This window comes from Apodemus sylvaticus, chromosome 15 (assembly GCF_947179515.1).
Source record: "Apodemus sylvaticus chromosome 15, mApoSyl1.1, whole genome shotgun sequence".
Classification (NCBI taxonomy): domain Eukaryota; kingdom Metazoa; phylum Chordata; class Mammalia; order Rodentia; family Muridae; genus Apodemus; species Apodemus sylvaticus.
The window spans coordinates 39,579,154-39,600,222 of record NC_067486.1 but is presented as its reverse complement, the minus strand read 5'-3'; the positions used below and the strand labels follow the sequence as shown (position 1 = coordinate 39,600,222).

General features: G+C 40.8%; 1 protein-coding gene across 1 annotated transcript in view; it reads right to left on the bottom strand.

Moving 5' to 3' along the window:
* Epha6 (EPH receptor A6) overlaps positions 1 to 21,069 on the bottom strand; it is a 993,878-nt gene that overhangs the window by 4,797 nt on the left and 968,012 nt on the right. The window contains exon 16 of the mRNA XM_052158907.1: positions 13,446 to 13,639. Within this exon, the coding sequence (XP_052014867.1) occupies positions 13,446 to 13,639 (194 nt within the window). The remainder of the gene's footprint in view (positions 1 to 13,445; positions 13,640 to 21,069) is intronic.

Genomic DNA, 21,069 nt, shown 5'->3' with positions numbered 1-21,069 from the left:
GAGATTTTGTTAAAATGGGACAAAAATAAGTTGAAGTGACATATCCTTCAGATTCTTATGCCTTTTCTTATTTTCTTTGTTTAAAGTAGAATTTTACTACATAGTTCAGCCTGGCCTCGAACTCATAATCCCCTTGCCTCTCAATCTCTAGAGTTCTGCGATTATAGACCTTCACCTCAACATCTAGTCCATACTCTTCTTGACACACTGTCAGATAAGTCTCATTCTCTACACTGAGATGACAATGGAGTAGCTCTTAAGGTTACACAGTTTCATGTAACTGGTGAATAGAAATGTGATTCACTAATCATGTCATTAATATAGAGAGAAGATGGAAAAACAAACACTCAAGAAGTGACTGAAACAGCCTAATGACTCATTGGAAAGCACTTATATTTGCTCCCAAATTCTTGTAATGTCATAATTTCTTTTCCCGCACACACCCAGTTAGTAATCGAGTTAACTCCCTGGCCTTTTCTTCAGCAGGTCCCACACTTGATTTAGGAAGGTCAGGGGTTCCACATTGTTTACGGCTGCTGTGTGGGAACTTTTATTTCACTTTATCTTATACTGAAGTTGAAAAATGCTGCTATATTCTGGCTTTCAGAGTTGGGTACTACCATCCTCAATTGAATTTTCTAAAACATTGCCTAATAAACAATAAATGCCCTTTCTTATCAAACCTGTACAGTGATAAATTTAGTCTTTTTTTTTTTTTTTTTTTTTTTGCTGAGATTGTGGAAATCGCTGGTCTTTGGTGATTAGTGGAGTTGCTCACCTGAAACATCTTCATAGCATAGCCAGAAACTCACATTAAGTCTATGTTGTAAGCTGGAAGTAGCAACTCCCATCTAAACTCTCAGCACTTGGGAATATTGCCACATTCATACAAAGTTCTCATGACTCTGTGGCTGTTCTTCTCTATACCTGGTTAATTCACATGTCAACATTCGAATATACACACTACTCATCCAGTCATTGACAGAAAATTTTACTCTGCATGTTTTCACAATTATTCAAGATTTTACATTGCATTCTTTTCAGTAGAGCCTATTTAACTTGATCACTAATTGATAAATTAATTTGAGACTAGAAATTAAAGCATAATTTGATTCAACGTATCCTAAAGTACCAAATGTATAGAAACATGGAATGAATCTTGTTTGCTTCTACCTAATGCCAATGGATAAATAATGAAAAGCATTTGCAGTGTGATCACTGATTTTTGTTAGATTTTATTTAGTAATTCTGTTTTTAATTGTTCAGATTAATATGCATAATAAGATTGGTAACTGGTAAACATATAGAAGAATAATAAAAAATTTAACTATGAACACTTGGAAAGATAAATGCTCACAATTCTGATCTTGAAGCCCTAGCTAGAGCAATTAGACAACATAAGGAGTTCAAAGGGATACAAATTGGAAAGGAAGAAGTCAAACTATCACTATTTGCAGATGATATGATAGTCTACCTAAGTGACCCCAAAAACTCTACTAGAAAACTCCTACAGCTGATAAACAACTTCAGCAAAGTGGCTGGCTACAAAATCAATGCAAGCAAATCAGTAGCCTTTATATACTCAAAAGATAAGCAGACTGAGAAAGAAATTAGGGAAATGACACCCTTCACAATAGCCACAAACAGCATAAAGTATCTAGGGGTGACTCTAACCAAACAAGTGAAAGACCTATATGACAAGAACTTCAGATCTCTGAAGAAGGAAATCAAAGAAGATCTCAGAAAATGGAAAAATCTTCCATGCTCATGGATTGGCAGGATTAATATAGTTAAAATGGCCATCTTGCCAAGGCAATCTACAGATTCAATGCTATCCCCATAAAAATCCCAACCCAGTTCTTCATAGAGCTAGAAAGAGCAATTCTCAAATTCATCTGGAATAACAAAAAACCCAGGATAGCTAAAACTATTCTCAACAGTAAAAAAACTTCTGGGGGACTCAGTATTCCAGACCTCAAACTTTACTACAGAGCAATAGTGATAAAAACTGCATGGTATTGGTACAATGTCAGGCAAGCGGATCAATGGAATAGGATTGAAGACCCAGAAATGAACCAACACACCTATGGTCACTTGATCTTCGACAAAGGAGCTGAAAGCATCCAGTGGAAAAAAGATAGTCTTTTCAACAAATGGTGCTGGTTCAATTGGAGGTCAGCATGCAGAAGAATGTGAATTGATCCATTCTTATCTCCTTGTACCAAGCTCAACTCCAAATGGACCAAGGACCTCCACATAAAACCAGTCACACTGAAACTAATAGAAAAGAAACTGGGGAAGACCCTTGAGGACATGGGTACAGGGAAAAGTTCCTGAATAGAACACCAATAGCTTATGCTCTAAGATCAAGAATTGACAAATGGGACCTCATAAAACTACAAATTTCTGTAAGACAAAGGACACTGTCAAAAGGACAAAATGTCAACCAACAGATTGGGAAAGGATCTTCACCAACCCTAAATCTGACAGAGGGCTAATATCTAATATATACAAAGAACTCAAGAAGGTAGAACCCAGAGAACCAAATAACCCCATTAAAAAGTGGGGTATGGAGCTAAACAAAGAATTTTCACATGAACTTCGGAGGGTTGAGAAACACCTTAAGAAATGTTCGACATCATTAATCATTAGGGAAATGCAAATCAAAACAACCTTGAGATTTTACCTCACACCAGTCAGAATGGCTAAGGTCAAAAGCTGAGGAGACAGCAGGTGCTGGCGAGGATGTGGAGAAAGGGGAACACTCCTCCACTGCTGGTGGGATTGCAAGATGGTGCAACCACTTTGGAAATCAGTCTGGCGGTTCCTCAGAAAACTGGGCATGACACTTCCTGAGGATACTGCTATACCACTCCTGGGCATATATCCAGAGGATTCTTCAGCATGTAATAAGGACACATGCTCCATCCACTATGTTCATAGCAGCCCTATTTGTAGTAGCCAGAAGCTGGAAAGAACCCAGGTGTCCTTCAACGGAGGAATGGATACAAAAAATGTGGTATATTTACACAATGGAGTACTATTCAGACATTAGAAACAATGAATTCATGAAATTCTTAAACAAATGGATGGAGCTGGAGAACATCATACTAAGTGAGGTAACCCAATCTCAAAAGATCAATCATGGTATGCACTCACTGATAAGTGGATATTAGCTTAGCTTAGAAACTTTGAATATGGAAGACATAATCCACACATTAAATGATGTCCAAAAAGAATGGAGGAGTGGCCCCTGGTTCTGGAAAGACTCAATGCAACAGTATAGGGGAATACCAGAGCAGGGAAGTGGGAAGGGGTAGATGGAGGAACAGGGGGAGGGAAGAGGGCTTATGGGACTTGTGGGGAATGGGGACCCAGAAAAAGGGAAATCATTTGAAATGTAAATAAAAAATATCAATAAAGAAAAAATAAATAAAAACAAAACAAAACAAAAAAGAAGCAGAAAGGAGAAGCACAGGTGTGTGCAGCACCAGAAAACCCAATCACAGAAAACCCCGAGGAGGTATTTCTGGAACTACGTTCTTGCCTGATTTCCTTCCTTTCTTTATGGTATAGTATCTGTTCATGTTCTCAACTAGTGTTCTTCAATTGGTTGCAAATTTCAGGAGGATGCTTTGGGAGTATATGAGGATATATCTTTTTTTTTTTATCTCTATGGGGGAGGACATGCACTCTACATCTTTGTATTTACTTGGTTAAAAAAAAAAGTGACATAGAAGGCGGCGGCGGCGGCGGCGGTAGCAGTGGCTGCTCCAGCTGAAGGGCCATCAGCGGTGGAACCAAGGCGACACAGGGTCCAGTTAGGCCCTGCGCCCACGACCACTGACCTTCGCTGACCAGCCGGGCGGCAAGCAACTGCGGTTCTGCGGAGCCTTTCGCTGCACGGAAGCCACTTCAGAACTCGGCTGCCCGCCAGTCAGGAGAGACTCACCGCCATCTTGATCCCGGGCTCCAGAGATCGGTCAGACTAAGGTACACAAACATAATCCTAGGCCCAACACCGCAGGGGTCTGAGCCAGACGGGCGTTGGCCTGCACCCAGGCCCTGGGTTGTTCGAGTGGCCATCGGGGCGCCAACCCAGCCAGGAGTTTTTTTTTTTTTTGCCCCGGCCGGTGCACGCGCCGCCATTTTGCCTACAGGAGCCAGAGTGCTCGGGAGGGCAGAGACTGCTAACAAGCGTAGCCTGAGGCTAACAAAACGGGGGTCTAGGCCCCAAAAGGCACAGGACTGACCCCAAGAACTGGGCGGCTTGGTGGGCCATCTGTGTGTCAACCAGCCCAGGAGGTTATTAGCACAACAGACTCTCCCGGTGCTTTCGCGGAGCGCGGACGCGCACGCCCGCCATCCGGGTCACCTGGCGGACCCAAATAACAGACATAGCCCTAGGGGAACTTTGCTCGGACCTTGGCCTCCCAGGCGTTTGCCTGGACTCAGGGCCCAGGCGACAAGGCTAACCTAGTGTGCGCCAGCCCGGTTGGGGAAATCGGCTGCCCAGCGGAGTGAGCGGAGCACAGGGGAGGTCACAGCAACATTCACCTTCGGAGCTCCCTGGGGGTGCACACGGGTTCCACCTGGTCCACAGACACAATCTGGGGCAAGGCCTCAGGCAGAAGCCCCCAGCTCAACTCTCTCCGCTTCAGATCAGCCTGGGTGGCCGCCACATCTCCAGGTCCCTCAAGAGGCTAGTGGGGGCTTCCGGGCGGCCAGCTGGGAGAAGTCGGTGTGCTCCAATAAATCCTGCGGGCCCCAGCGGGAGCCTTCAGGTGCCTGCTTCGGGATCTGAACAGCCTGGACAACAGCACCCTGTCTATAGGCAGTGCAGAGTGTAAGCTGTGCACCAGAGGCCAACGGGGAAGGGGCAGCTTGCACTGGTGAGTCCAGCACTGACAAGACCAAGTAACACCAGTGAGAGCTAGATGGCAAAAGGCAAACGCAGAAACGTCACTAACAGAAATCAAGGCAATATGGCAACATCTGAACCAAATTCTCCTCTACCAGCAAGTCCTGGATACCCCATCACACCAGTAAAACAAGATTCGGATTTAAAATCACTGGTCATGATGCTGGTACAGGAACACATGAAGGACATTGAGGAGAAAATGGATCAAAAGTTAGAAGCCCTTGCAAGGGAAACACAAAAATCATTGAAAGAAATCCAGGAGAATACAAAAGCCAACAAGGAGGAAATGCAAAAAACACTCAAAGAAATACAGGAGAACTTTGCTCAACAGGCTGAGGTCATGAAAGACGAAACACAAAAATCTCTTAAAGAAATACAGGAGAACTTTGGTCAACAGGCTGAGCTCATGAAAGAGGAAACACAAAAATCTCTTAAAGAATTACAGGAAAACACAAACATGCAAGGGAAGGAGCTAAGCAAAACCATCCAGGATCTAAAATCAGAAGTAGAAACAACTAAGAAAACTCAAAGGGAGACAACTTTGGAGATAGAAAGCCTTGGGAAGAAATCAGGGGACAGAGATGCAAATATCAACAACAGAATACAAGAGATAGAAGAAAGAATCTCAGATGCTGAAGATTCCATAGAAACCATGGACTCAACAGTTAAAGAAAATGCAAAGTGCAAAAAGCTTGTAACCCAAAATATCCAGGAAATCCAGGACACAATGAGAAGACCAAACCTAAGGATTATAGGCATAGATGAGAGTGAAGATTTACAACTTAAAGGGCCAGCAAATATCTTCAATAAAATTATGGAAGAAAACTTCCCTAACCTAAAGAGAGAGATGCCCATGAATATACAAGAAGCCTACAGAACTCCAAACAGACTGGACCAGAACAGAAATACTTCCCGTCACATAATAATCAAAACACCAAATGTTCTAAACAAAGAAAGAATACTAAAGGCAGTAAGAGAAAAAGGCCAAGTAACATATAAAGGAAGACCTATCAGAATCACAGCAGACTTTTCACCTGAGACTATGAAGGCTAGAAGGTCCTGGGCAGATCTCATGCAGACTCTAAGAGAACACAAATGCCAACCAAAACTACTATATCCAGCAAAACTCTCAATCACCATAGATGGAGAAACTAAGATATTTCACGACAAAACCAAGTTCACCCAATATCTATCCACAAACCCGGCCCTAAAAAGGATAATAGGAGGACAACACCAATACAAGGAGGGAAACTCCACCCTGAAAAAAGCAAGATAGTAACCTTTCATCAAACCCAAAAGAAGTTAAGCAATCAAATTTAAAAAATAACGTCAAAAATGATAGGAAGTAACAATCACTATTCCTTAATATCTCTTAACATCAATGGACTCAATGCCCCAATAAAAAGACACAGACTAACTGACTGGATACGTAAACAGGACCCTACATTTTGCTGCTTACAGGAAACACACCTCAGGGTCAAAGACAAACACTACCTTAGAGTAAAAGGCTGGAAGACAATTTTACAAGCAAATGGTCTCAGGAAACAAGCTGGAGTAGCCATTTTTTTTTTTCTTTTTTATTCGATATAATTTATTTACATTTCAAATGATTTCCCCTTTTCTAGCCCCCCCACTCCCCGAAAGTCCCGCAAGCCCCCTTCTCTTCCCCTGTCCTCCCACCCACCCCTTCCCACTTCCCTGTTCTGGTTTTGCTGAATACTGTTTCACTGAGTCTTTCCAGAACCAGGGGCCACTCCTCCTTTCTTCTTGTACCTCATTTGATGTGTGGATTATGTGGAGGAGTGTTCCTCTTTCTCCACACCCTCTCCAACACCTGCTGTCTCCTGAATTTTTAATCTTAGCCATTCTGACTGGTGTAAGATGAAATCTTAGGGTTGTTTTGATTTGCATTTCCCTAATGACTAATGAAGTTGAGCATTTTTTAAGATGCTTCTCCACTGCTGGTGGGGCTGCAAATTGGTACAACCACTCTGGAAAGCAGTCTGGCGGTTCCTCCGAAAACTGGGCACCTCACTTCCAGAAGATCCTGCTATACCACTCCTGGGCATATACCCAGAGGATTCCCCACCATGTAATAAGGATACATGCTCTACTATGTTCATAGCAGCCCTATTTATAATTGCCAGATGCTGGAAAGAACCCAGGTATCCCTCAACAGAAGAGTGGATACAAAAAATGTGGTATATCTACACAATGGAGTACTATTCAGCCATTAGAAACAATGAATTCATGAAATTCTTAGGCAAATGGATGGAGCTAGAGAACATCATACTAAGTGAGGTAACCCAGACTCAAAAGGTGAATCATGGTATGCACTCACTAATAAGTGGTTATTAACCTAGAAAACTGGAATACCCAAAACATAATCCACACATCAAATGAGATACAAGAAGAAAGCAGGAGTGGTCCCTGGTTCTGGAAAGACTCAGTGAAACAGTATTTGGCAAAACCAGAACGGGGAACTGGGAAGGGGTGGGAGGGAGGACAGGGGAAGAGAAGGGGGCTTACGGGACTTTCGGGGAGTGGGGGGGGCTAGAAAAGGGGAAATCATTTGAAATGTAAATAAATTATATCAAATAAAAAAAAAAAGTGACAGGCTGTGCTACATCCAAAATACATTAAGGGGCTTTTAATAAACTTCACCTATGAAATCCTATTCAGTCCAAATGTAACTGGAAAAATAAAAATGTACCTTCTTTCACATACTCATATGTTCAGAACAGTGCAGGGATGGGAAACACCTGGAGACTATATGTCATTCAATCCTACATTGTCTTAAGTGACTATGGGCTTTGGAGTTGGTGGCCCTTGTTACTAATCTCACGATTGCTCCTTGTGTTCTTCTGACAAATGACCTTCTTGAGTCTCTTTTTCCTTGTCTGAGACACAGGAGCAGCAGTAGTGACACTTAAAGAATTAATGATAGCACCCAGTAGGTACAATGACTAGCACATAGCAGTCTCAACAAGAGGCACTCGCTGTGACTGTTTATAGCACAGGATATGTATTAGCATCACCACAGTGATAGGCAGTGTTATAATTATCTTGCGCCGATAGCTCATTCAGTTTAGACCTAATAGGCAGGAAGGACTTTTACAGCTTCTGATCAATGCTTCATATCCCTCCTTCCTTCCACAAAGCTGATTACTGGGCAGTGTCTGCACAGGTTTGACCAGGCAGTTATTTCTGTACAATAAACATCAACAACAAAATACAAGCAACAAAAATCAAAATAAAACCCCTCACAATGACTTATATATGGACATAAACAATTTTGTAGATGTTGATTGTATATGACCTGGGCTGTGTTGTCAAAAAATCTTTTGAAAATGGATGGAAAATTGTATATTACATTGTTGAAAAATATTATCGGAATGCAAGATGATTGCACTATTTGGTCTTAGGTTTCTCCTCATTTTCTGAGGCAGAAGCATTACAGGGCTAGTCTGACTGTTTTCTCTACATTTCTCATTCACTGGAAACCAAGCACTTGAAAATTCAAACATACACTTGTGTGTGCTAAGGAAGGTAGTAGTTAAAGTTCCTAAGAATGACAAGTTTACAAGATCCCTAACTATAACCAGTGCATAGTGAAAATATTGACAATGTGCCTTGGCTGGGGCAGAACACGCCTGATGATCCCATTGGTTATTACAGACCAGTACCATCCAGTTGAGCAAGTGTTGCTATCCCGAGAACTGATGTTTAAAGAGCACAAAATTCTGAAAAATTGTTTGCCAGTGCCTTGTAGAGGGCTTGGAACAGAATTGGAAATGTTATCCCTGCCCCCTGCCACTCTCTCCTTTCCTCATTTTTTCTTTTTGCAATACTAGGCATTAAAGCTCGTGACTTGCTTTTATGGTAAGGCTGTACCAGTGACCTATCTACACCAAGCGTTAGCAATGTTATTTCCCTATTGCATTGCAGCTCTGCCAAAAAGCACAGCTATCTGGCTGCAACCTAGTATACTCAGCAGATATCAGAGCCTGGAGCATTGGAAAGGATGGATAGTGAATGTGCAGGAAGATGGGGTGGGTGGGGAAGGCAGAGAGTGAATGGACACGTATGGTAATCAGGTAACTTTGTACCATTAAACTTCAGCTAGCTGGATACATCCCAGGACTCTCTAGGAGTATACCTATTTGGAATTGGGGACTACAAGATTGATCCGGAGAGTTATGCAGAGCAGGGAGAAGGAACAGAGTAGAGCCAGGCATTGTTTCAAATGTTCTCATGCATGTAACCTTGATCTCAAGTTGGTCCAATCCTACTAGGGGTTATCTACCATGTGACAACCACAAATAACTCTTTGAGAGAAAATGATTGTAAAGTCACTAATGAGAGTACATTGATATTGCATTTATGGAAAGTTGCCTGCCTTCATCAAGATGGTAATTTTGAAAATCTAGTTAGCAGTTATTTGGATTTAAGGACATTCTTTTATAAATTAGCATGATCTCATATATGCCCATATGCTTTTTCAAATAGTGTATTTGGAACTCTAATGAAATGTGGATATGCCTATGGGAAGCATCAGGCAGAGGAATGTCAGCAGAAGACAAGAGTGATACCCCTTCCTCCCATTCCTGAAAGCCTTGGATCAATAGCTTTCCTATAGATACTCAGTTGTTGGCAAGGAAAGGCTACCAATGGGATTTATGAAATTTCTAATTTTCCAGCATAAAGCTATTAAACTGAGAGTTTCATAGCCTATCTCATTATCTTTAGTCACCCTAATTTTCCCTCCACTTATTACTCTTGTCAAGCAAAAGAGCAAAAATTTCTCAGGTGAATTTTTGAGAAAAAGGCAATTAGAGTGGAATAAAAACCATGGGGATGTAGTCAATGAAAGGGCAGTGTCTGTGTTGGTGCAGAGAGGAGGAAAACTGGGAGTGTGGGGACACTGGAGAAAAGGACAGTCTAATGATGAGAGGCTGTGAGTCATACACTCAGACTTTTTAGTATGTGTGTGTATTTGTGTATATGTGTACACATGTGTATGTGTGTATGTGTGTGAATGTGTGTGAATATGTACATGTATGTGTACACGTGTGTCGCATGCACATAAGTGTCATTATGTAGAAGTCACAGTTGGACAACAAATCTATTATTTTCTAACCTACTGCCTTGAGGCAGGATTTCTCACAGAATTGGAACCTTGTTTTCTTGGTTTGGCCGGCTCCTTGACCAGCAAACTCTTAAACTTCTGCTGTCACTATCTCTATTGCTGGGGCTATAGGCACACACAGCCTACTCTCTTGGTTTTTTTTTTTTTTTTTAATTTTTTAATGTGAGTGCTGGGTATTCAAATTCAGATAGATACCATGCAGAGTAAAGCACTCTTATGCAGCAAACTCCCCAGCTGACATGTTTGAGAGGCATTCAGGAGCAAAGATTGATGGTCGTATTTTCTTAATCCAACAATAATCTGGGACAGGCATTCGTTCTTGGAATTTAGGAGGTAGACAGGCTTTCCATGAGGAGGTGCTTGTCATCATTTTGTAAACACAAATCCAACCAGGATTTTTCTTTACAATAAAGTGCCTCAGTTCTCTGGTATTGGAAACAGACTGTGTGGCTGCTATTAGAAACATGCAACTGGTGGAAGACAAGGAAAACCCATCCTGTGTTTTATTATAAGAATAATGATAGGTTGCAGGCACAGTGCCCCGGGAACACTGGTTCATTGTTTCTCAAACAAAAATGCATTAAAACAAAAAGTCTGTGTGTCTGTGTCATGAACATGGATAGAAAAATCACTCACAAAAATTTCTATTTGTTTCAGACAGATTAGATTTTGGAACTGAACCAAGCTGACAACTTTATATGAAGGATGCTATCCATTCCTGGCCTGTGTGTGGTGGGACTCTTCAGAGCATGGCAAATACTTCACCACTGACCTCTGGTCCGCCATCAGGACCCTGCATCTGCCTTGACCATTTATCCTTTTCCCACTTTATTTATTTATTTTGGGTAATTTTCTAATTTGAGATTCTTCCTGAGTACTTTATAAATATGATTATTCATAGTCTCAATATGGAGTTGAGACACTGCTTTGCCTCTCTGTTAAAAATGATGATGATAGACTTCACAGTTTAGTGGCTTTGCTATGGCCACCATTACGTCTGTTAATTTTGTGTCTCAACAAGAAGCTAAGAGGTAGTGATTTGGGTTTAGAGGCATGACATGACCCCCTCTTTCATGAATGCAGACTTACTTTGTAGTGTGTTTTCATTATGATGTTCTCTCAGTAGTAAAGCACTGATAGTGTATTTTCAAGAAAATACAGAAGAAAGAAAATCAAGAAACAATTTCTCTACTTATCTCACAAATAGGAGTCAGGTTTCTGGAAATAAAAAGTTATTACTATGGATTGATCTTTATTTTGGCTTTGTATTCCTTATTCCTTATTGTCTCATAAATTTTGTATAAAATTGTCCCTGTTGAGGCTGCCCATGAACCTCATTGCTAAATTCTACAGACACACTCCACTTTGTGTTTACTGAACACAAAGCTTTATGAAGGCTTGGGCAGCACATTCCTTGAAACAACCTTCTCTGTTAGCTTTTATAATGTGGTTCTATCCCTGTTTCCTGCATTACCAGTCTGGCTATTCTTTACCAATCTCGTTTGCTTATTGTATGGTGGGATTATGTCTTAAATCTTAGTATCCTATAGAGCTGCCTTCTCCTCCTCTGTTTATTTCCATTCTTCATATCATCATAGGTTATTTTAACTGTGGTAATGCCTTCACTTTTAATCTATATGCTGGTCAATTTCAAATATACACATTTAGCCTAGTTAGTTGAAAAATAGTAATTATGTATGTGCACCGGTGTCTATGTGTAGGAATGTACACAAGAGCGTAGAAACCCATGGAGGACAGAAGGGGTTATATATCCTGCAGCTCAAGTTTAGGAAGGTATGAGCTGCCCTATGTGAGAACGGGAAACTGACTCAAGAATAGTATAGATTCTTAATTACTGAGCCATCTCTCTAGTCCAAAAGCCCAGATTTTTTTCCACCTTAAATCCAACATACATATATATGTACCTATGGAATTTCCACTCTACTATCCCATGGGCATCTCTGACTCAGAATGATGCTCCAACTCATCTCATTTCTACTCTAAAACGTGTTCCTTTTTTTCTTAGCAGAAAACAACCTATTTTTTTTTGTGTGTAAAAAACATATATAGACGCCTGATAAATACCTACTTTTTTCTTCTTCCTTCCATATTTATTCAGGGAACCAAGAAGCATTATATGTTGTGTGTGTTGCCTAACAATAATTTTTTTCTCTTTTCTCCTGATCTCAACTGTATTCTTATTTTATAATTTAGGCCTTGAACTTTGATAGCTTGGGTGCTTGGGTTTCTAAAAAGGCACACATGGCTCCGTTTCCCACCCTGTTCCTTGTTTTGTGTTCATAGTCAACACTCTATTGGTCTTCCAGAAGCACAGCTGTAATTATATCATTCTCTAGCTTAAATATCCTTCAGTGGCTTTAATGAAGAAGTCTAAAGTGCTTTTCTTTTCTGTGCTTTTCTCCTCCTTCCAGTTTCCTGTGCTGGGCGCTCAGAGGAGACAGGCTGCAGCAACACTCAAATCACTGGCTATTTCATGCTTGGCTTCATTCTGCTGAGGCTGCCAATTAGTGATCTAGAGGTGAGCTCTTACATGCTCGGCTGTGAAAAGAGGCCTGTTTCAACTAGCCCTTACATAGCCTCCTTTTTTGTTACTGAAACCCTATACTGATTCAAACCTGTGACCTACAGTTGAGTGTTGGCATATCCTGTAGCTGTCTTATAATTCAGGAAGGTGTGCTTTGGTTATTTTATAGTCTAGACTAAAGGAAGACATCAATGAAACTTCTAGTACAATATTTCAGACCTAGATGAGGATTATTTTTGCTTCCATTCTCTTCCTCCTTTTCACTGTTTTTCTCACATCATCCTTCTTACTCTGATTTGGGGAGAGGAAAGTAACAACACCAGAGTGTTGATCAGACCAGCCCGTAACATCCTCACTTTTGTTGATTCACAAGTCACCCTGTCTTGCTTCTATTTCACATAGAGGATGGAACATAGAATGGAAAGAAAATTGAAGAGGACACACATGCACACAAATTCTACTTATAAAGATAGAGAAGGATCAGTAAAGAAAGACATATGTATGTATATACAGATAGATGTGTATATGTATCTTTGATATATATCTTTAATATAAATGTGTATATATTTATAAATATATAATAAACATTAAAATATAAATAACATAGAAAGATGAGAAATAGAAAAGGGAAATTTTTTTCTAGTGAAAAATCCATATTCTTTCATGTTCATCGTTTATCTGATCAGATAATAAGCACAATAAGGTTTATAGACGGTCTACAATTGGACAGCAACTAGGGCAAGTTGGTTCCCTCTCTCTGCTCTTCTTGACTGTAGCCTGAAAGACATTTTGATCATCAGGGGGAAAAGTACCAACATTATGCATCTTACACAAGGATGTCCTCCACCAGTGTGTGAAGAGCGCTGGGGTTGCGGATCAGTTTGTCAAGGAAGCTGACGATGTCAGTAAATTTTGGCCTGTGGTTTCTTTCCTTCTGCCAGCAGTGGAGCATGAGCTGGTGCAGAGACGGTGGGCAGCCCATCGGAGCAGGAAGTCTGTAGCCTTCTTCAATGGACAAAATGACCTAAATGCAAACATATGCAGAACATGACTTAACTTTTGGTGACAACGAGATGTATGTAGCATCTTCATATGCAAGCAGGACAAACCAAAATACTGATAAGAGTGAACAGTACTTAAGATGAGTACACAGGGCCCAGGCAAAGTATATATACCCAAGAGTTCTGAAGAGGAGCTGCTGGTAACTCATTAGCACCTGCTGCCTCTTCTGGGAAGAAAATATGCTTTATGCATGCACAGCTGGTGAGCATGTAGTTAAGGTCTATCAGTCTTAAGAAACTGCTTCTGTGTAACTTTGCTCAACTATTCATACCAAATGAGGGTGCCAGATTCCATTATATATGCTTGTGAGCCATGTGGTTGTTGGGAATTGAACTCAGAACTTCTGGAAGAGCAGTTAATGCTTATAACCACAGATAGCAATCTCTCTAGCCCTTGCCCAACTATCTTAAACCCTAATGCCAACAACATAAAGGAAGCATGATACGGGTACATTTAGTGCAAATTGAATGCAACAAGCAGGTAGGTCTCTTGAATCCTTTTATAACGTTAGTGGGTTTTTTAAACCCATTGTTCTCTCTTTGTAACAATTATATTCCTTGGTGACTTTGGGTTTTCCCTTAGTCCTACACTGACTTGGCAAAGAAGTTGTTTCCACAGAGGTCCTAAGGTTTAAAACAGGAAAAGCTACAATGGAGAGTATAAAAGGTGGCGAGGGAGAGGCTCTCTCTGTAGTGGTGAAGAGTAGGGTGTGGGCACTGGTATAGCTAGCTCACAGGACTGAGTCACAACTGATGTAGCTCACACACAGGACTGAGCAATTGAAGTTTTGATCTGGGTTAATTTTAATTCACTTAATTTAAACTCCCACTTCCTGGACAGCTCCCAAGAAAGGAATCTGCATAGGAATTAAGAATATCAAGGATGCTCACAGTCAACCATTGGACTGAGCATGGAGATCCCAATGGAGGAGTTAGAGAAAGGACTGAAGGAGCTGAAGGGGTATGCAATCCATAAGAGGAACAATATCAACCAAACAGACCCCCACAGAACTCCCAGGGACTAAACCACCAACCAAAGAATACACATGGCGGGACCCATGGCTCCAGCCACATATATAGCAGAGGATGGCCTTATCAGGCATCAATGGGAGGAGAGCCCATTGGTCCTGGCAAGGCTCAATGCTCCAGTGTAGGGGAATGCCAAGTCGGTGAGGTTGGAGTGGGTGGGTGGGAGGGGGAGCACTCTCATAGAAGCAAGGGGAGGGGTGATGGGATAGGCAGGTTTCAGAGGGTAAAGCAGAAAAGGGGATAACATTTGAAATGTAAATAGAGAAAATATCCAATAAGAAAAGAAAAAAAAACCCAAGGAGATATTTTACTAATTTAATGTATTACCTGCCAGTCTCTCCTAAGATGAATTTTCTAAAAGTGGAATAAAATCGATTCTGAATTCATATAGGTTAGGTGAGCTTTTGAAGAGAAGATCGAAGGTAGTCACTTGAACCTTTGTTCTTATATCATTTATGGGGAAGACGTGTTTTGTTTTTTTTTTTTTTAACCAATTTAAAAGCATGGAAACTGAGGATCACACATATTTAAAGACAGACATCAATCAAATCCTCCCCTCCCTCAACAATAATCAAAACCATCTTAAAAATTCTGTTGCAGGACCACCTACATATCTTTTTAAAACATTGACATCTCGTTTTAATTTTTTCTTAAACTGCCATCATTTCACATGACTATAATATATTCTGAATTTATATCAGAGGCAAGTTGTAAAAAAGAAGCATTAATATTTCTTCAGGATCCTCTTAATTGCTAAGGTGTAACTCTTGCAGTATTAGAGAATTTATGATCACTTCTGTATTTTTGGTGACTGTAATACTTTGTGTGTGTGTGTGTGTGTGTGTGTGTGTGTGCCTGCCACCAAGGCCCGGGGATCCATGTATTTCTCTTCCATCCTAGTTCTGGGTTTCTGGGTGCATGTCGTCATATACATGTGAGTGTATATGATACACATATGAGTGTCATATACATCTGTGAGCTTCACACATGAATGCTGGGGTCCCAAGCAGCAGGCTTTTACTCACAGATCTTTCTCTCTGTCCCAGAAAATGTCAATCTACAAGGACATTAATGCTTTACTCTCCATTTTATATTACATTAATGAATATTATTTTTCTCATTTTTTTTGTTTTTGGGGGACTGCTTTTGGTACTACGCAGGCTTGAGTTTAAGTCATTTTGTTACATGTTGTAGTAAAACAGGAATGGATAAAACTGCTCGAAATCAATCACGACTACTGTGGATAGCTTATGGAAGTAATTATAAACAACAGGACAGAATGGCTTTAGAGAACATTTGTGCCCTGGGAGCATGAGAGTCGATTTGGCGGTTATGTGATTGCAAGTGCATGGAACAGAACAGCGGCAGGTGAAGGAGGAGAGGTGGCCTCTACTGAACAGTTTCTACCTGCTTAGTTCTTGTGCTTTTTTCCTTTCGTTTACTGCTTAAATGACTCCGGTGGTTACTATTATTGCTACTTTTTACATCATAAAAGTTAGGGGCTGGGAGAAGGAAGGAGACTTGTCTGGATTTACATAGCTACTGTGCGGCAGAATTAGGAGCTGTATTTAATTCCTTGTGACTTTCAGGTCTCCTTTGCTATTCTTCAGACACTGCCTTCAATTTTCTTTCTTTTTCTCTCTCTCTTTTTTAAAATTTTTATTCCTAAAATATTTTATCATTTTAGTGTTAAAAAAAATCAAACTTATTCTCTCACTGTCTCTCCCCACTCCTCTCTCTTCCCCTCCCCTCTCTCCCCCTTTCTCCTCATTCCCCCCTCTCTCTTTTATGTGCACATGTGTGTGTATATATGTACATGTGTGCACATGGGTATACTGGAGATGAATTTGGATACCCTGTTGCATTCTTCCTTGCCTTATTCCCTTAACATAGAGACTCTGCCTAAATTTGGGACTTGTCCTGTGAGTCTTTTTTTTTCTTGAATATATTCTTCATTTACATTTTAAATGCTATACCCACTTCCTGGTTCCGCCCTCCCCCGTAGTCCCCCAACCCAACCTCCCACCCCCTGCCTCCAAGAATATGCTCCTCCACCCAACCTACACCCATGACCCCCACTCGATTTTCCCACTCTGGGGCCTCTATTGAGCCTTCACAGGACCAAGGACCATTTCTCCCACTGATGCCCTACAAGGCATTCCTCTACCACTCTTTTGGCTGGAACCATGTGTACCCCTTGGTTGATGTCTAAGTCTCTGGGAGCCCTGGGGCGTCTGGTCGGCCGACATTGTGGTTCTTCCCATGAGGCTGCAAATACCCATCCCCCAGCTCCTCCAGTCTGCCCTCCAACTCCTCCATTGCGAACCTCGTGCTCAGTCCAATGGTTGATAGAGTGCTCTTTTCTTAAGTTTTATACTATGTTATCTTTTGTTATTATACATGCTCATTTGACTTTGGTGTTTTCATTTGGGCCCTAAATTTAGTATTCTCAATAAAACACACACACACACACACACACACACACACACACACACAGTATTTTGTAGGTTTGTAAAATGTAATGTTTGAATGAGTTGTCATTTCTGAAAGTTTTTGTGTCTTATTCACACCTCTATTATTGCATCTATCACTTTTATCTTTTATTGTATTTCTTTTTCTATTGCTTTCCCTCAGGCTCTCTATACACGAATGCAGGAACCACATCTCTGGATTTTTCCTTCTTGTTGTTTAACATAGTGCCTCACTTATTAGTAAATGCTAATGATCTAAGAAGAAATCATTAAAATAATTTTTGATTGTCTTGATAGAGGAACATATTTTTTGTAAAATTTGGATTAGCTACTTCTGATAGACTCAGGGGACACAGCATGATAGCATTTGAAGACCTAGAGAACACAATGGCAACTTTTAAAACAGGTCATCAAGGGACACTAGCTAGAATCTTGTTGATTGCTTAGACCAATCAGGTGACAGGAGACTTGCTCAGCCTGAAGAAAGAACTTACAGTCAACCTTTGCTCACACCTTCTTCTTAGCCCCAGAGGGATTTCCACTGCTTTCTAGACACCTCATGGAAACTGTTACCTCCACACATCCAGACCACTTGGCATCTGCCAGGCAGTGACCTCCCTCTGTGCTGATGCTTTTTTAATAAGAGCAGGGAGTGGCAAGGAGGTGGCATTGCTGTGTCTCATCTTGTCTTACAGCATCCAGCAGAGTGTTGGTGCCCTGCATGGCTGCCTCCTCACGGATCTCTCTGTCATTTACAGAGTTCTTAGTTTCTTGTTTTCCTCAGTTCTTTAACATACCATAAAATTAATTTTAAACCCTGGTGCAAGCCAGGTGTCAAACCCAACAGGAGCTCATCTTGTAGAGCAAGAGCATAACAGGATAACGGTGGTGATGGTCGAAAAACACCCAGCTAATTATCCAGAGCTTTTGGGTCCCATTTCAAAAATTCTAGTTACCAACGATGACTGTTTATGATTTTAATCTTTGAAGCAAACTTGTGGAGTAGCTACAGTTCTTAGTGGCGTTTTATAGCTAAAACACCCAATCACAAAAAGCCAGACTTGTCTAAAGTTACTCACACATATAAAACCTCTAATTTCAAAAATTACCTAAAATTGGATGCATGAACGTATATTATTTTGGATATTTAATAATTTCTACCCCAATCAGAAACAAACATTGATCACTTAAAATGTATTATTGGTCATTCTAGTATAAAAGATGACACAACATGATATATATCTGTGATTCTGGACTTTATAATCTAACAAAGAAGTCAAAGGCCTGTGAGTATGGTAAGTATTATCTAAAACGGGGTCTGTGATAGCACACAGTACTCCCAGCCCAGCTTCAGGATGGCTGCTCAGGGGAGGGGAATATTTAATAGCGTGGGGACCTTCACAAAGGCAAGTTGGGGCTTGAAAGGGATGCTACTGGAAGTGGATTTGTGTGGATGGAAAAATGTCTGAAGCTGAATAAGAGAGAAAACATTTATCTCTTACATCACCAATGCATTTGCATATTATACACTTAGATTTTAATTTTCAACTAATTATGATATTTTAATTGATATATATTTACAGGGGACCATGCTTTATGAAGCCAACTGCATATAAATGTATTTACTGTGCTTTAAGTGTCTTTTTCCCACACTCCCTACCCTTCGTAGCTGCCGCACACATTCTCATTAGCAGTTTTTGTTCTTGCCATACACTTTTACTTTTCTTTTCAAGTCATACATGCATACCTGAACTTACATATCTATTTAAAGTCTGGGATCCACAATGAAGAGACAACGGGCAATATTTGAATTTCTGAGACTGACTTCAATAATGTTATTAAGATAATTATCTCCACTCATATCTGTTTTCCTGAAATAGACATAACTTTCTTCTTAATGGTTGAATAAAAATCATAGTTTCTTTATCTATTTATCTGTTGATGGATAATTGTATTAGTCCCAAAACTACTTAGAAGTGAATAGGACTACAAAAAGCATTTATGCATACAAATTCAGACCTTCAACATAGAGGAAAACAGTTTTAGCAGGTGAACGATATTAGCTTTTGCTTTTAGAAATACTTGCTATAGAAAGCCTGGAGAAGATCGGAGACAAGAGCTGGTAAGAACTTCCAATGTTTGGCTTGGTAAATAACACAGAAAGAAAAGTGACTTCTTGGAGTGTGACCTCCCCCTGCCCACTGCTCTCAAGAATAGAAGGGAGGAATTGTGACTTCCCCCTGCCCACTGCTCTCAAGAATAGCAGCCAGCAACCTGACCACCCACCTCCTGAAGAACAAGAAGAACCGGTTTCCAGCCTTCAGGGGAGGGGCTTGGTCTGCCTTTGTTGCTTGGGAAAGAAGGATTAAAGATGGAGACTTGAACCAGAAGCCATGTGTTTTTGTGTCTCTCCATGTGTTTTCTCTTGCCCCCTTTCCTTACCCATCTTTCCTTCCAGAGAACCCACAGTTAGGATGTGAGAGCTGGACTCTACATTGGAGGCTTGAGTGTGACGATGCGTCTAGTATGTATATATTCCTAACCTCATTGCAGTCTTCAACATTTGTTAAGGTGTGAGTGCACGTGTGTTATATGCATGTGTGCTTGTTCATATGTACGAATATGTATGTATGCTAATAGAGGTCAGAGGTCAATATCAGAATCTTTCTAAATCGGTCTCTACTTTGCTATGTGAGATACAGCCTCACGATGAGCCTGGAGCTTACCAATTGAGACTTGCTGACCAGTGAGCTTGGTGTGGTGTGTGGTGTGGTGTGGTGTAGTGTGGTGTTCTCCTGTCTAAGCTTCTCCATCACTGGAACACAGATGTGTATTGTCACAGTTGGCTTTTTATCTACGTGCTTGGTTTCTGAATTCAGACCTTCATGCTTGAACAGAAAGTATCTTCTTGGCCCATTGGTCTAATTTTTCATCATTCCATGGGATTTAGATTTAAGAGACTGTAATGGCTATTCCTGGTTGTCAACTTGTCTATATCTGAAGTGAACTACGGCTGGAAGACACAAGTGTCTGACACGGATCTTGGCATGGAGATTTTGAGGCATACTGGCCATGAAAAGCTTAAACCTAGGCAAGGTGGTACATGTCTTTAATCCCAGGAGACTGAGGCAAGCAGGTCAGCCCGGGACAGTGCAAATCTCAGATCCAGGCATGGTGGGTACACACCTTTAATCTGGGCCACACCTTCTGCTGGAGACCTACTCAAGGAAGATTCACTCTTTCCCCTGCTTGCACTTACACATCTGTTGGACCCCACTTTTACAGAAGACCAGATGAAACAACTAGCTTCACGATACTGTGCAACTACTAGATTCTTGGACTTCCCATTCACAGCTGACCACTATTAGGTTAATTGAACTATAGACTGAAAATCATCACAATAAATTCTCTCAATATAGAGAGACATTCCTTAAGTTCTGTGACTCCAGAGAACCCTGACTAATACAGAGACACCATATATACAATATATTATATCAATTATATATATAATTGAGAATTTGGTGTCAAATTATGAGTTGGTAACACAGCTTACCTCATTTAAAGACATGTCCTGTTATACATCCTGTACAAATGATTTGGTACATTACTCAGTATTGCATCAAAAATATACTAATGTCATCACCACAACCTCTAAGTCACAGATGTAAGAGACACTCTCTCAGGAGACTTGAGCCACATCCTAAACTCTGCCCACGTTAGTTCTTGAGTCTTCTTTTCTGTGTTCTTGTGTAGCCGTAGTTGTTACCATCACTTGTCTTCCAATGGCTTCCATGTCTGGGGCCCTAGGGAAACATCATTCCTAGATATCCATATTTATTCCTCTGGTAAAGACCACTTCTCAGTCTTCACCTCTGATCTGTACAACCTGGCCC